We start from the raw sequence: 17,407 nt of genomic DNA on the forward strand, positions 1-17,407 counted from the left end.
TCATATGTTGTCCAGTTTAAGTGAATTCCATTGCAGTGAAACTAATCAGTTACGTGTGACCACTGTGTTCACCTTTACGTTAAAGTATTTCCTGTAGTATGCAAGTTAACAAGGATGCTCAGTTGTAACTCCAACTATGCGTAGGAAACCCACTGGTGTCACTGTGTGCCAAAATCCGCTTAGCTCCCTTGCGACCATATTTGCATCACATTGTGGCTCCAGTGGGACTTCGCCATCTGTTGAAGATAGCAGCTGGGAACAGATGATTGCTGTTTGTTCTTCAGAGTTGGTGGAGATAGTGTGTGGGTATGCTGCTGTTGTTTTTCCTCTTGGTAACTGTACTTTGCTTCCCAACTTAGTTTCCAGAGTCCACACCGCCAGCTGCAGTGCATCTGCCTGGGTGGAGATGTGAACAGTGAGAGAATTTTTTTTCCTCTTATTTTAAAATCACTCCAGTTACTCCAAGTTGACCCCAGAGGAACATAATCACAGCTCTGTGCTTGTGAATGGAATTACATAACTGTAATGCTGAGGAGATTGAGATGAATCAAAAGCTCATTCTTTCATGATTTATGGTCACGACCACTGAGAAAAATGTGTGAGGATGATTGAGAAGACTGAATTGTTTAGGACATGATGGTATTTGAATGAAATGAGAGACTTTTAATAGTTTACGAGCCTGTTGTCCCTGGGGGTCCATAGGTAGTCTTTATAAAATAGGTAGCTGAATTTTTTCTAGGGTGGTTATAAATTAAACAAAGCTTTGTGTAATGAGTTGGAACGGCGTGTGAGTCCAGGATGTTTTTAAAAGAGGAACACAACCCTTTTATTTCCTGTTAATTGGGCAGTGCAGTTTCGTTTGAGGGTGGGCGCTAAAGGGTTAAAATATAACTCGTATGACACAATAATCCTGCATCCATTTTTGGTCAAATTACACGGCAAACAATGTGGAAAAAGTGACGATGCGGTGGAAAGTGGACGTGTTGCGGTTTGTTTATGACCCAGAGTGCAAACATGTTGAGGTGGTTCTATAGACAAGAGAACACACCTACTCTGGCTAGCTGTACAGGCTAACACTTATGACACGACCTCTCCCATTTGCCTCGTCTTCCATTCTCCACTGGGAACCGAAAAAAGCTGCACTTTTCATGACTGCTTCGGTGATCGCAGCCAAAAACAAAACAGTACACCATTTTTCCCTGTGAAGTTATGCTGTGTTTGTGTTGCACAACAGGAGGCTGTTCCCAGAAGTGGTCAAATCCCGCAATATCATGCAGGGGTTCAAATGAGACTATGCTGCCCTATCATGTAATTTTTGAATGTTAATTTAATGTCTTAATGTATTTATAAATTGTTTAGGTTGTTGTTGTTGTTATCATATGCACACTTACTGTTATTATCATCAGTATTATTATTTTATTTTATTACTTCTATTATGTCATTTTTTTTTTTTTTTAAATATACCACAATGGAAATGTATGTTCACTTTCTTGTGTCATTCATGTATTAACTTATTTATAGTTATGTACTTACATTGAACATACTAAATAAAAGCACGCACTCACTCACGCTTTTAATGGAAAGATGCTTTACCGCCCCTTGCTGGAATGTCCAAACTGTAGTTAGCAACGTTAATATCGACGCTTCGCCAAAAATGCTAGTCCTACCAACTTTCCGTTTAGACGCCGTTCATCCTTGAACAAAAATACATAAGCATACCAAACAGCAGATGTCAGCTCTCCCCAGTTTCTCTGTGATTGAAGACACACACACACACACCCACTGAGAGGATTTTGTCTTTTCTGCATTCTGCCACAAACAGGTGCTTCTAATTTTATACATGCAGAAACGGAGGCCATGAGGGGAAGACATCAAACACAATGCACTTTTTACTTGTAAATGCAACATAAGACTTGACGAAACTGACTAAACCAATTGAACTACAAAAACACAGTAAATCAGTAACACTAAAACACTGCTAAACTAACATGAGCCACAATAACATTTGAAACCCCAAACTCCCATGGTGCATTGCAGCAGAACATCCATTATTTACTGGTTAGCTAAAATTGCTAATTTCTCCAGAAATATTAGTCCTATCAACTTTCCATTTTTGCAGCTTTCATCCTTGGCCCAAAGTACATAAGCATACCAAACGGTAAATGTCCGCTCTCCCTGGTTTCTCTGTGATCAAAGCCATACACATGCACATAGATGCCACTTGCCTATTGTAATATAGGTGGCCAAGCCATCAAAGGGACTTTATCATCATTGCCACGACAGTTTCAAGGGTTTGACTGTTTTCGTTTGTCTGGTTACTTGAGGGGGCAGTTTTGGCAGTTTTCACAGCAAAATACTGGAGAAATGGAGATGGTGCAAAATGGCAGACCAGCCATGATAAACCTATTATGTGGAAAGGTGTGTGTGTGTGTGTTCTTTGGTATTGTTGACAGCATAGATTGTTGTGGGTAATTATTCTTCACCTGTGGTTTGATCTTCATTATCTTCCATGGGCAACTTGTTACTATGAGTTTTTCTGAAAATTGGACTTTTGAATTTTCTAGCTTTCTGTTTTCATTTAAGTAACTGGGTATTTAGATGTTTCAGAAGGCTCTGTGTAATGTTTTACTGACGGTGATCTCTTCGTAACTGATTGTTACACAAGGTTTGAATGCTGTCATATAATGCACTCTATTTCCATTGTGCTGATTTAAAATGGTTGTGTGGGTTGAATTGATTTTACCTAACTAAAATGTCAAGGATTTTATTATACTGCTTCTGTGTCTGTCAAAAAACTTTTGTATCTGTTTGTGTACACATCTTAGGTGCATGTTGCGAGTACTGGATTCCTTCGGGACAGAACCAGAATTCAACCATGCCCACTATGCTCAGTCTAAAGGTCACAAGACACCCTGGGGAAAGTGGAACCTTAATCCTCAGCAGTTCAACACCATGTTCCGTAAGTTGGCAAAACTTATGAACACACCTCTGTTAATCATTATGAAACCACTATAAAGCTATAACTTGAAGTATTTTCCAAAATAGACCATTTAGCTGTTCATTTTAGCCTCTGAGGCAATGGCCAATATTATACAAGTAATGAATGTTTAAGTTCAATGGAACAAATATTTCATGCGGTGAAAGATAGAGCATTCCATCTTTCACCGCATGAAATATTGTTCCATTGAATGAATGAAATAAACATTCTTGTCATTAGATATTTTATTAATTTATAAACAGAAAAGGGCCTCACATTTTGGTGTGCATCACTGGTGCTTTGACGTCAAGTCCAACAACAACTTTAAATAGGAGTCCAAAATTGATCTCAGTCAACTTGCAAAAACAGACAGTTCAGAAATAATTCTGACGATGTAGTTTGTGATGCCGTGCACTCTGTTCGTGTACAGTGTGCTGTCTGCTTTCCTCAGTCCAGCAAAAAATCATGTCAGAAATTTTTCCAGCTTTTCATCCTAACTTCTTCCTGTTCATCCTAACAGCTCTTCATGCCTCCAGACGGTGTAGTGGACTTGTTTTTTTTTTTGTGTGTGTTAGAAGAATTAGCACCGTCAGTTAGCTTGTTCAAATGGTTGTCCGTCAGCAAAAACAAACTCTTCCATGTTTAGCTAAACGCTGTCCCCACTCGTGTGTGCGGCCTAGGGTGCATCAAATTTGAATGGGAAATTTTAATTACAAAATAGCAATTTAACTGGCATTGCAATTTGTTCCAATTAACATAAAAATGACTTTTGCAAAGTTTATAGGAATTCCATTGAGATTTAGGGGTGCCACCTAACACATGAACTTCTGTGAAATTGCGGAAAATGTGCCATTTCTAGTTTAATTGCCAAAAGGTTGACCTGGAAATGTTGAATACAGTGAACTTTTTTACAGTACCACGTTCTATAGGGTTATCAAAGTAAAAGTTGTTTGTTTGGGCATTTCTCAGAATTCAACTTTCAAGATTCTCCATTTGTTCTATCGACAAAATAAAGAGAGAGAGAGAGAGAGAGAGAGAGAGATTGGTGACATTAATCACGTTTCACTTCCTCAGATATCTTTGCTTTTAATGCACTCTTGACATTCTCTTCCTTCATGATGAATTTTCCCCATTTCTCCCCCATTCACTTTCCCAAACTTACTCCCTTACACTCAGTCAGTTGTACATGTTATGTCTAGCTTTCTGTGGCTGTTATATTAGCCTGCTCGCTCTCTTTCAGTCCGGTTGCCACCATTGAAGGTTCCAACTCTGTGCTTCTGTCCTTCTTCCTCTGCCCCTGCCTTGAGACCCTCCAACCCACCACCACATAGTTGTTCAGCAATATCAGTGGCTGTCACTGTTAACCCACGCCTTGACAGATCCAAAATGGAAATTCAACTTATGATCCATGTTTGATTCAGATGTAGCTGTGATGCTCTTCCTTGCACGACACTGCCCTTTTATCTAGGCTTGAGACCAGCATGGAGAGCTAGCTGCTGTGTGCAACACGAGCGAATTGGTAGCCTGCTAGTTCACTTTATTATATCCGCAGCTCTGGTTTGAACACTCTTCTAACAAATGAGGTGTTTTGTTTGAATGTCAGGCATTAAAGATGCTTTGAAAGTCCAGTATGGTGCCTGCTAATGGAACATCATCAAGCAGATTAAAGTGCACTCAAGAGGTCAGACACTTAGCTCTCCATTTTATTTGGTTTATGAGTGTAGGCCCTAGGGGTTTTATGGCGGCACATAAGTGTATGCATTACTGATACCCTGAGTTCATTCTAAGTAGAGTCCACCATACATTCAGGGATGGGGTGGATGAGAAGGGTTCTGGGGAGGAATCAGAGTGAGCAGTCCAGAGAGGTCTTTTCCCAATGACTAAGAAAAGGTAAAATGTTATTGCTATAGAGGCTTTTCTTGAGGTAAAATTTGAAGCTGTTCAGTTGACTGCTGTACCTAAATTAACTATTTATGATGCATTCATTTATTTATTTATTGCAATATTACCAGGTAGCTGGTACATTTGAGAATGACTGCAACAAGTACACGTTGGTTTCACCTGTTGTCAAAGCTACCAATGGGCAGAATTTCATGCAAGGAAAGCTTCCCCTATCATGTTGCACTGCACACCTGTTCTTGAGGCGAAAGACTGGCACATTTATCTAGAGACACTAGGGATGTGAATCGTACAACTACTCACCATTCAATTTGATTCCGATTCTTGGGGTGACGATTCGATTTTCGATTCAAAGAGCTCTGAGAAATAGTTATATTACTTAAAAAAATGTTTATATTTAAGAAAATGCAGCATTACAAGGTTAATCAAGTGATTCTAGATGTAAATTTACTTATCTGCTTTGCTTGTTCAGAGTTGGCTGGCAGTTTAGCGAAGTGCTGGTCAGTAGTCGGCAGATAACGCTGCTCCCCTCTTTTAGCTGCTGGTGATGACGTAGCATGTGGGCTTGCGGATTTGAAGTGTTTCCGAAGTACTTGACTTTCATTTTGCACACTGCATAAGTCATGTCAAGCTCCTTCTTACGCAGCAAATAATAAAATCCAAAATGCGCCCAGACATTTGCCTTCAGCAAAGACAGTGCTGGCTGAATTAGCTCTTCATCTGCCATGCTAAGCTGCAACTCACGAATGTTTGAAGCACGTCAGACCCTCCCCTCGCGGGGACGCTGTAGTACAGAAGCCGTTGCCTGACAAACAGTACACGCAGCGAGTAAGCAAGAAAATGTTTTAAAAAAATGCTTTTGAAAAATCGATTCTTGGACATTTTGGATCGATTTAGAATCGTAATAAATAAGAATCGCGATTCGGACATGAATCGATTTTTTTTTTCCGGCACCCCTAAGAGACACCCAAAATCAGAATCGGAATCACATTTATTGCCAAGTAAGTTCTCACATACAAGGAATTTGATCTGGTGTCATTGGTGCATAAACAACAATAATACAAAAGAAATGGGAAAAAAATACACCTGTAAGAAATAAAGGAGTCAAATAGACAAATAGGCAAAACTATGTTCACTGTTGAATAAATATAACATGGTGGAATGGGCCTGTGCAAAGGCATGCAGATGGATGGTACCTTTCAGTGCAGGGATGATCAATCTGTACTTTGGGGGGGTAAATGCGGTTCTCTGGCATCATTTATGTCTAGCTGCGGACAGAAAGAAGCTGTTTTTGTGTCTTGAGGTTTTAGTCTTGATGGACCTCAGCCTTCTGCCTGGAAGTAAAGGAACTTTACTTAAATAAATAAATAAATAACAACCAAATGACAAGTTAAATTTTCATAATGAAAAATATTTGCTACTTATTGAAAACTGTGATCGTAGCAGTATGTATTAATATTGTATTATGGAACACAGGAGGCCTAATGTGCATAACTGTCTTTTTAAATCGGACATTTTTTGGTATTTCTGGAGAGTGGGATGTCCTCAACTCAAATGTCAGTGGCTTTGTTTCCTGGTTGCAGCTTAGTGTTTTAGAGATTTTGGCACTATTAAAAAACACTGGTCCAGCTGCTATTTGACTATACTTTGGTCCAGATTGCCTGATTTGAGCCTACACAAATATGCAAAATAAGGTATGCATGTTATAGTAATAGTACTTTTCTTTGCTGATATTGGGTTTGAGGTCCTTTTAGTAATTGGTCTGAGGATGTGTAAATTTGCTTCTTAATTGTTTGCTCCCTAGCTTCTAGTGTGGCATCTCTCCACGTTTCTGATGTTTGATATTTTAATCTGCCTCCTTTTTGTCTGTACTTATACAGTAATTCCACTCACCTGTTGAAACTAGATTTAAAATTGGATACATCAAGTGGAAGTGGGTATTTTATTCTCAATTAAGAGTGGCCCATTTATCTCGATTAGGTGCTGGTCCATAAATCACTGGTTGTTGGAGTTGGGGAGTATGTGGCTTCTGGCCAATAAGACAGGACAGGACCAAATTGACCTCATTAATCTTTGCTTTGCAAAATTTGCTTTGTGGCAGCAAATGACTTTTTTTTCTTTTTTAAAATAGGACAAACTGAGTAACTTATATTGGGATTCCAAAAACACATTCTTCCTTTCATTCCTTATCGGCCACATCATACATGTATGTCATGATTCTCCCCTGTAGTGTTAACTTTGTTAACTATGTACATTTCTCTTAATCTCTTGCATTGTTGCAAAACCACTTTTGTTCTTTACACAAGTTTAACACACTGGATCCTTACTGAAAGCCAGCATTAACAGCATGCAAAGTAGTTTCAGTGTGTAGCCTCTTAATGTCAAGGCAGAAGTAAGTATGTCTTTATGGGGCCTGAGGTCCATTGGGCCGGTGCTTATCTCAGATTTTTGGAACATGAAGCAGACGAGCCTCCACAACTCCCACTGGAAGAGACACCCATTCATTGCAGTGTTCTTCTCAGCCAAGGCCGGTACCCATTTTACAACTGGGTTGACTGAGACGATGCAGATCAAATGCCTTGTCACGGGTAGCATGAGATGGATTCAGACAGAGATCTATAAATTGGCAGGCCAGCTCCTTATCCACTGATATAACTGCTCTGCCAAAATCAAGAACAGTATTAACCTTAATTCCCCTCATTGGACATTTTTTTTTTTTTGCCTTCTTGCTCTCAGTCGGGACGGTCGCATTTTTCTCTCCTCCTCCCTCCCCAACTTTCCTGCTACTGTACCGTGTTTTGTCTGTAAGGCTGCCAGCCCTGCTCCTCTGGAAAACGGCAAAATGGATCTGATCACGTGGTCTCTGAACGCAATTGACACTATTTTTTCCACAAGACGCTCGGGAGCGGAGGACCCGACCTGTCCTGCCGGGACACATGTGGCGGGTTACATGATGGACAGCTGGCGGAGGTGGCAAGTCATGTGCCTGTACACGTTGTCTGTGGAGGACGTTGAAGATGTTTACTTATTTGGAGCTGTGGTGACCAGGTTTGTGCTGTGTGGAGCTGCCATAGCACTGGTTTACAGGAAAATTAAGAAGGTGGAGGCAGCATTAATTGGCCCATTCAGGCTGCCCCACATGATTGATTCGATTGGAAGGGCAGTGTCAGCTCAGTCGGCGCGTGTCAACCGCACGTTGGAATCCATCTCGGGGAGAATGGCTGCACTAGAAAGCCGCTTTGGTCGTCAGTAAGACCACATCTCCTCTATTCAGATGTGTTTGGGAGCCACTCTGAAGTTTCAGACTATGGAATCTGCCAGACATCTGTTAATCTGGATATCTATTTGGTTTCCAAACACCAGCTGTCCTTCAAGGCCGCTGGGATAAAATCCTCCCCCCTGAGGAACACTCCTGATAGCCTCGTTACTCGTCTCCCCCACCTCTTCGTCTCCCCCCCCTCTCCCTTCCCAGTCCTGAGATGTTGACTGTAGGACCTTGAGACTCTGGTGGACTGATTCAGGACTGGGATCCCCCCCAGGATGGACAGATAAGGCCTGTCGATGGCGCCATGGGCGGCCTTCCGGTCTGTCTGTCTGAACACTGGACACATCCAAGTCTCGGCTGTCGTCTGTCATCTGTTGTGATTTGTTTTTTGTTATGACTGTTTTTCTGTGCTATGGGTTTTTTTTTTTTTTTTTTTTGCTCTCCAGTGCTGCTGCAGCTTTCAAGAGTAATGCTGTTTTATATTTGTATTTATTTTAAATAATAAAGATTGTGGGAGGAGGTTTTCCAGCTCAATAGTGAAGTCCACATTTCCTGAAAACCTGACCTGGTTTTGCGTCTGCAATAATCACAGTAGCTCCCTGTGGCACCAACAAAACCCACAGCTGGATTTTAAATTGCATCTATCAGTCCTGCTTTCACTCAAGTCATTGTTTTCATAGAATGGTGCTGCCTATATTCAGACTTTATGGTTTTAAAATGGGTTACTACTTAAAACTGGATAGTCACTTTGTGTGTGTGTGTGTGTGTGTGTGTGTGTGTGTGTGTGTGTGTGTGTGTGTGTGTGTGTGTGTGTGTGTGTGTGTGTGTGTGTGTGTGTGTGTGTGTGTGTGTGTGTGTGTGTGTGTGTGTGTGTGTGTGTGTGTGTGTGTGTGTGGTGGGGGGCGTGAGAGCATCTTTTCTGTCCAGTTGCTGTCATTTTTGTCCAGTTGCCAGAATGGACAACTACATCCCAGTGTCATTTGTTTTGGAAGGCAGGTGGCAGTGAACTAAAGTGCTGCCAGCTTGTAGTACTGTACTTGACCTGCTCATTTCCAGTTCCCATAGTAACCATCCATCATTGGACAATAAGGGATATCTGTAATGGTAACCCAGAGTGCTTGTGATGTGGTGCAGTAGCTCACGTTATTTGTGCAAAATGTTATTTATTGTAAATAGGCTTTAACATTCACTGAAGCCGATTTTTTTTATAAATATGCAGTTTCTGACTAAATAAATCGTAAATAATGATGTGGAATGTGTTTATGGACCCCTTCAACAGTTTCCATCTAATCTAAAGAAAGATTTGATTTTCCCTAATGCCTTGCCTTTTCTGTGCTTGTGTTGTCATTGCAGCTCACACTCCAGACAACAGTTTCCTGGGCTTCGTTGTGGAGCAGCACCTCAACGCCAGTGACATCAAGCACATCGATGACATCAAACGGCAGAACCAATCGCTAGTCTACGGCAAGGTTGATAACTTCTGGAAGGTACTGCTGACTTTTATCTACACACCTGCATTATGAAATATATCGACATCTACATGTTTTAAAAAGACTATCAGGTCACATGTGCCTGAAATACAGAGGCCCAACAATTGTTGAACAGCACGGGGACATAATGTTAATCCTATCTTGGGCACAGTGGGTGGAGCCTGGACTACTTTTCTCTCCTCATCTCTCTTTTGTTTCAGTGCCTCATCTTGTCCCCTACCTCTTCCCAAAGCTGAGCTTTAGTGCAGTCCTTTAAATTTCTACTTGAGTGCAGAAGGTAAAATGTGACGTTCGGGTTTGCTTTTCCTTCTGGTGCGTTACATTTTAAATATGATTCATGTAGCTCTGAGCAATTTCAGATCTGGGTGTAATAACCTCAGGCTGGATTAATTTTTTTTAGAAATTACGTTATGCAAATTAATTTTTGCAGTCAGGGTATGTATTGCAGAATCAATGGATTCTCTGATTGCAGCACTTAAGCTGAGTGAAGAAGCAGAGCATCTGGGTTTGCAAGGGTTCTGTATGTTCTGTATGTGATGAAAATGTTGAACTTGGATACAGTCACTAACCTCAGCAATGTCATCCATATCTCAGGACCCCCCACCTTTGAGATCAGTAGACACCTGAGAAGCGCTAATGGAGCCTTGCTTGTTGATGCTGATTATTTTTGTAGTGGAATAAAGGTTCAAGTCTTTCGTGTCCTGGTTCCTCACGTTGTGCTGTATGTTGTGAGGTGTGGATCCCAACCAGTGTCCCAAAGCTGCAACGAGATATCTTTGCTACTAGGCCTTTTCTGAAGATCAGTGGGTACTTTTGGCATGACTTTGTGTCAAGCAAACAGTTAGTTAGGGTGTGACAAGTATGAAAGTTCACTTGCATTATGAGGGAACATCAGTTCTGACATTTAGGCCATATGGAGCATTGCTCAGGGTGTGATCCAGCACATAAGTGCCTTAGCATTAAGGACCCCAGTGGCTGTGATTCACCTGGTTGTAGCAGATAGAAGGCTACTTTTGAGAGATGTTGACCGATGCACAGATGTATTTCATGCTCCTAGATGTGACCTGACATGAGTTCAGATCGGAGTTATGTGCATTTTGGCTCTGCTCCAAGTCCTAGAAAGACCCTCCACAGAGTGATAACCGACAGCCGGTTTGATTAGCCTGATAGCTTTAACATTTGGACACTTTATTCACAGCTTTATATCAAGTAGCCTCCATCAAAAGCTCTTGCTCCTGTATATTTCTTTAGAAACTGAAGTCAAATTCCTTGTATTCTGTGGATACTTGGTGAATAAAGGCTATTCTGATTCTGTGTGTATTTGTATACGTGTTTACAGTTTCTGGAGTATAAGTCTGTGTTTTTGTTTTGTTTTTTTCACTAGTTTGGGAGGTCCTCATACTTGTACTCTGGTGTGATTTATATACAGAAATATTGTGCATTTGTTATTAATAACTATTTATATAGGGCTTTCCCACAAATACATGCACAAAAGAAACTTCACTGATAAAAGACTTGTACAGCAATGCGCAAAAATAAAATAAAAAAAATCAAATGGGCTCACGATTCTAGTGTAGTGTTTCAAACACTGTAGGTCAGCAATCTGTGTCCATCTGATGTTTTCTGTTCAAAAAAATAACATCAAGTATGTTGTCATTGCACATTTACCTGTCCACCTTGAATATTTTTGCAGTATAAGTCTCCAGGGAAACACTGTTTAAAAAGTTTTCCACATACAGAAAAAAAGTGAAACTTTTACTCCGGAGTGACTTATGGTTTGTTTCGCCCCTCCCCCTACTCTTCAAGAAGCATTTTTTGACAGGTATGTGTTATTCTCCAGTGTGACGTATATTCCGAAACATATGGTACAAAAGAAATTAAACAAAATTGCGTACTTTGACCATGCAAAAGAAGTAGCACTGATGTCTAACAATGTGAAGTACCTATTGAGACACTTAGCTGGCGTGTGTCCGACGTTGACATACTTATGTGCTTCCTTCCTGACAATAAATGTGACAGAGTTTAACTTGGCATCACAAAGAACATAAGAACATCATTGACAACAAATTTCCATACCTTCTCTGCCTTTGCGTAAACTGTTTGAGGAACCTTGGAAGCTTAATAACAGCCTGGTTCTGGAGCTTAAATTCAGCTTATTGCCTGCTCCTTGGTGTTTTTAATATATTCTAATGCATGCTCACACTGCGGCATGGAGACTAAGGGATTACTGCCTCCTAGACAAAAAAAACGACTTAGAGACTTGAAGAGATTTGCACAATATCTTGCGTGCCATGGATGGCTGGATTAATGGCTGTGCCTTTATGAGCTCTCACCCAACACATGTATGTTTCAGACTGGGTCACTCGAGATAAAATTCCCTTTTTAGATTTGTTCTGTTCATTAGAAGCCACAAATGTTACTGGATTGAATATAGTTACATTAGGTAAGCACTGCAGCTTTTTGAAGGTGGGGTGGGGGTGGAGTGGAGAATTGCAACGTAAATGATTAATAACTAACCTACTAATAGGGTTGGACAAAGCATTGAACTCCCGATATGATGCATATCATGATACTTTGGTGTGACTCAAAACGGGTCATGATATTTGAGAAATGCGACCCTGCAAGTATTGCAATTTGATATTACAATATATTGTGATGTGCTTGCTTTTTATAAGGCTAGACCATGGAGATAAGTGAAATAGTACACGTCTAAAGACGCAGTATCATACATTTTAAAGAAGAATGTAATCGCATTGAGTTCTTGAGAACTGCACGCAGTGCTGCCAAAACGTGTGCACCTTTTGATCTTTTACACTTTTGAATTTTTCTAGCACAAGCCATTCTGACCAGAGCGGCAGAACGTGCAGTTGACTGTGCTCACCCGCCTGCCCACCACACGTTAGGCAAGCAGTTGGTGCATCTCAACCTTTAGTCATACAAGCGATCTTGTCCCCATTCTTAATTTTTGCACTCTGGCTGCCGCTCATTTAACTAAATATTCATTAGAGCTTAATTTGATCTCTGGGGAATTAATTTATTTCTTTATTTTTTGGTGGCTATTTGAAACTGAGGTGACATCATGTAATGCTCAGGTTAGGTCTACAATACACTATACCCCCTGCTGAAATAAAATGGTTCTACATGTCCATCTGGTTTCCACCAGCAATTGATTTTAAATTCTAATGATTGTTAACTTTAAAAATCAATTATTATATCATAAAAATAAATACCACATTATCAAGATTATCTATTTCTCTTACTGACTGATTGGACATATGGTGCATGTTGTCGGCTGGTTGCAGGTGAATTTCACTTAGATTTAATAGAACATTATCAAACTGATTATCACACTGTTTTGTTTTTTTTTGTTTTTTTTTTTCTGTGCACAGATACTACTTCTCATGAGTGCTTTGACTCTGGTCACCTGTGTGCTCAATATGGAAACGGCTTTGTAATTCTACCTCCATAAGTTTTAGTAAGTGCATCAATAAAGCAATCAATCAAGCTTTATACATATGGGGCCTTTTGTGCCACAGAGCAGTACATAGCAGTGCCTTCCAAAAGAAAAGTAAAAAGGTCAATACAAAACAATATAAGAATGTAATAACATGAATAAAATAGTCTTCAATGCAATACTAAAACTTTTTTTTTTTTTAGTAAGTACTTAATGATTGTGCTATCCTCAGATTTGAGGGAGACTGTTCCAAAGGTGAAGGTCGTTGGTCAAGTGCACCTCAGTAGCGGGTTTGAGGAGTTAAGGCACCTTGACACTTGCACGGATTTTGTCTCTGCACTGCCATGCAATTCGTCACACCAGTGCATGTCATTAGATGGTACACACCTTGACACTTGCACAAATTTGATCCCCGCACTGAAGCAGAATCTTGCGTGCCAATGAGTAAACTCGTAAACTGTGCGTGCAATGACATGCAGTGTTTGCGAATAGGTTGCGCAGCGTTCATAGCTAGTTCATGCAAGTGGCACGAAATTTAGTCACACGCAGTTTACGAGTTTACTCATTGGCATGCTAAATTAACGTGCCAGTGCCTGAATCAAATTTGTGCAAGTGTCAAGGCATCTTTACACATGTGTTTGACTGTTATATTATTGATGGTGCAAGGTTTATATGGAGTTAAATTTGTCTCACTAGTACTTGTAAATGCACAGATGGTGATTTACAAATATCCCTTGAATTGTACACGTGCTTTGTTATCCACAAACACAAATTTCTGATTTGTAACTTGTGTGTGTGTGGGTTTTTACAATGTTTTTGTAAATATATCTTCTTTTTTTTTCATTTGTAAAAACAAAAAAATGTATTGAATGGGAGCAGGGGGAAATTGTAAGCGCTGAACTGAGTCAGTGCGCGCTCCCGCTCCTGTATGCTGAATCACACTTCACAAACAGAATGTTCAGTTTTTCAAATGTTTTTTTTTACAAATGAAAAAAACTATATATTTACAAATACATATTTATTTGTAAAAACCCACACACGTTACAAATCGGAAATTTGTTTGTGGATCACAAAACGTGTGCAAATTGAGGAATATTTGTAAAACGCCCTGTGTCTTTGTGAGTATGACAGTGTTGCTTCATGTGAATCGCGAGCTGTTTGTGGATTTGTGCAGTGTTGCGCTCAAAATGTCTCAATATTGCGTAGTGATGAATGCGTGTAATCGGGGATTCACAAATGCTGAATCACACTTCACAAACAGAATTTTCACTTTTGCAAATGGCTTTTTTTTACAAATTAAAAAAATGATATATTTACAAATACATATTTATTTGTAAAAAACCCACAAACAAGTTACAAATCAGAAATTTGTGTTTGTGGATCACAAAGCATGTGTACAAATCAAGGGATATTTGTAAATCACCCTCTGTGCATTTACAAGCACTAATGAGACAAATTTAACTTCATAGGTTCAAAGCATTACTCTGTATCCACATCTTATTTTTCTGTGGAGGAAAAATTTATCAGGTTTCATACTTGGAATTTGCCCATCTCTCTTGTGCTCTACGTGTGTGTGTGTGTTCATGTTCACACAAGAATGTCACTTTTTATGAATATAGACTTTCTTTCATTGGGAAATAGATGTGGCTTTTAATGGATTTACAGGAATTCACACAATGACTTTTTTACTATAAGGTATGTTATTGATGTTTTATTGATGATTTTCAAAATATTCTACAAGGTTTAGCTACATGGTTTTTGAAATGCTTTAACAATATTTTCAGTCTTCATGAATTTCATGTAGTTTAATTGTTCTGAGTTAATGTGTAATTTGGTTTACAATTAAAAGGAAAATCGTTTAACTGAAAGGTTGAATCTAGGATGATTTAAATATGCACTTCTTTTGAGATTTTTTTTTTTTTTCTTCCAGGAGATACAAAATTAATTTGGCTTCTGGGGCCCTGCGGGCTCGGAACAAAGCAAGAACCATGGTTCAGAAAGCTCTTGACCTTGAGCAATTATGAAACAGTCCCTTTCGTATATTGATAAATAGTTTGACGGTAACTCCAATGTGTTTGAGTGGAGGTAGGGTCTTACTATGCTGCGGTGGTACTTAGCTTATACAACCCCTGGCAAAAAATTATGGAATCACCGGCCTCGGAGGATGTTCATTCAGTTGTTTAATTTTGTAGAAAAAAAGCAGATCACAGACATGACACAAAACTAAAGTCATTTCAGATGGCAACTTTCTGGCTTTAAGAAACACTATAAGAAATCAGGAAACAAAATATTGTGGCAGTCAGTAACGGTTACTTTTTAGACCAAGCAGAGGGAAAAAAAAACATGGAATCACTCAATTGAGGAAAAAAATATGGAATCACCCTGTAAATTTTCAGCCCCAAAACTAACACCTGCATCAAATCTGCTCGTTAGTCTGCATCTAAAAAGGAGTGATCACACCTTGGAGAGCTGTTGCACCAAGTGGACTGACATGAATCATGGCTCCAACACGAGAGATGTCAGTTGAAACAAAGGAGAGGATTATCAAACTCTTAAGAGGGTAAATCATCACGCAATGTTGCAAAAGATGTTGGTTGTTCACAGTCAGCTGTGTCTAAACTCTGGACCAAATACAAACATGGGAAGGTTGTTAAAGGCAAACATACTGGTAGACCAAGGAAGACATCAAAGCGTCAAGACAGAAAACTTAAAGCAATATGTCTCAAAAATCGAAAATGCACAACAAAACAAATGAGGAACGAATGGGAGGAAACTGGAGTCAACGTCTGTGACCGAACTGTAAGAAACCGCCTAAAGGAAATGGGATTTACATACAGAAAAGCCAAATGAAAGCCATCATTAACACCTAAACAGAAAAAAAAAACAAGGTTACAATGGGCTAAGGAAAAGCAATCGTGGACTGTGGATGACTGGATGAAAGTCATATTCAGTGATGAATCTTGAATCTGCATTGGGCAAGCTGATGATGCTGGAACTTTTGTTTGGTACCGTTCCAATGAGATTTATAAAGATGACTGCCTGAAGAGAACATGTAAATGTCCACAGTCATTGATGATATGGGGCTGCATGTCAGGTAAAGGCACTGGGGAGATGGCTGTCATTACATCATCAATAAATGCACAAGTTTACGTTGATATTTTGGACACTTTTCTTATCCCATCAATTGAAAGGATGTTTGGGGATGATAATGCATCTTGCCATAGAGCAAAAACTGTGAAAACATTCCTTGCAAAAAGACACATAAGGTCAATGTCATGGCCTGCAAATAGTCCGGATCTTAATCCAATTGAAAATCTTTGGTGGAAGTTGAAGAAAATGGTCCATGACAAGGCGCCAACCTGCAAAGCTGATCTGGCAACAGCAATCAGAGAAAGTTGGAGCCAGATTGATGAAGAGTACTGTTTGTCACTCATTAAGTTCATGCCTCAGACTGCAAGCTGTTATAAAAGCCAGAGGTGGTGCAACAAAATACTAGTGATGTGTTGGAGCGTTCTTTTGTTTTTCATGATTCCATAATTTTTTCCTCAGAATTGAGTGATTCCATATTTTTTTTTCCCTCTGCTTGGTCTAAAAAAGTAACCATTACTGACTGCCACAATTTTTTTTTCCTGATTTCTTAGTGTTTCTTAAAGCCAGAAAGTTGCCATTTGAAGTGACTTTAGTTTTGTGGCATGTCTATGATCTGCTTTTTTTCTACAAAATTAAACAACTGAATGAACATCCTCCGAGGCCGGTGATTCCATAGTTTTTACCAGGGGTTGTAGTTATTGAGACTCGCTGCACACTAGGAATGGGTATTGATAAGATTTTATCTATCGATGGCATTATAATATTTAAATGGCTTTTCACTTTGGATTTATTAATTCCGACTGGACTCTATCGTTCTAACTTGACTCGGTAGAGAGCCGTGCAGCGTTTGGAGCCGTATCAACACAACGGAGGACGATTCTCGTTTCTTTCTCACAACAAGACAGGAGTCCCAGTTAGTGACTTTAATCCGCACAAAAGTGACTCACGGTTGACATATTCAGGGATGAAAGTGGTGAAAAACAAAAAAAAAAAGCTGAAACCCCAAATTACCCCCAAACACCACCCACAAGAAAATGTTTGAATTTTAGAAGCTCTGAAATGCAATCTGAGACTATTCCAGATAATAAACTGCAGTGAGTGCAGCATCCATTTTGGTGAGAAAAAACCCAACTTTCCTTATTCAAATTCATTCCAGTAGTATTCTGCCCTTAATAGGATGCAGCAGTTTTCTAGCTTGGCAGATAGTTCTGGAGGAAATCACTGAAGAAATG

General features: G+C 39.7%; 1 protein-coding gene across 1 annotated transcript in view; it reads left to right on the forward strand.

Annotated features, from left to right (window-relative positions):
* mgat5 (alpha-1,6-mannosylglycoprotein 6-beta-N-acetylglucosaminyltransferase) overlaps nt 1-17,407 on the forward strand; it is a 160,469-nt gene that overhangs the window by 103,350 nt on the left and 39,712 nt on the right. Inside the window, exons 9-10 of the mRNA XM_034175756.1 lie at nt 2,826-2,959; nt 9,495-9,628. Coding sequence (XP_034031647.1) covers nt 2,826-2,959; nt 9,495-9,628 — 268 coding nt within the window. The remainder of the gene's footprint in view (nt 1-2,825; nt 2,960-9,494; nt 9,629-17,407) is intronic.

This window comes from Thalassophryne amazonica, chromosome 1 (assembly GCF_902500255.1).
Source record: "Thalassophryne amazonica chromosome 1, fThaAma1.1, whole genome shotgun sequence".
Taxonomy (NCBI): Eukaryota; Metazoa; Chordata; class Actinopteri; order Batrachoidiformes; family Batrachoididae; genus Thalassophryne; species Thalassophryne amazonica.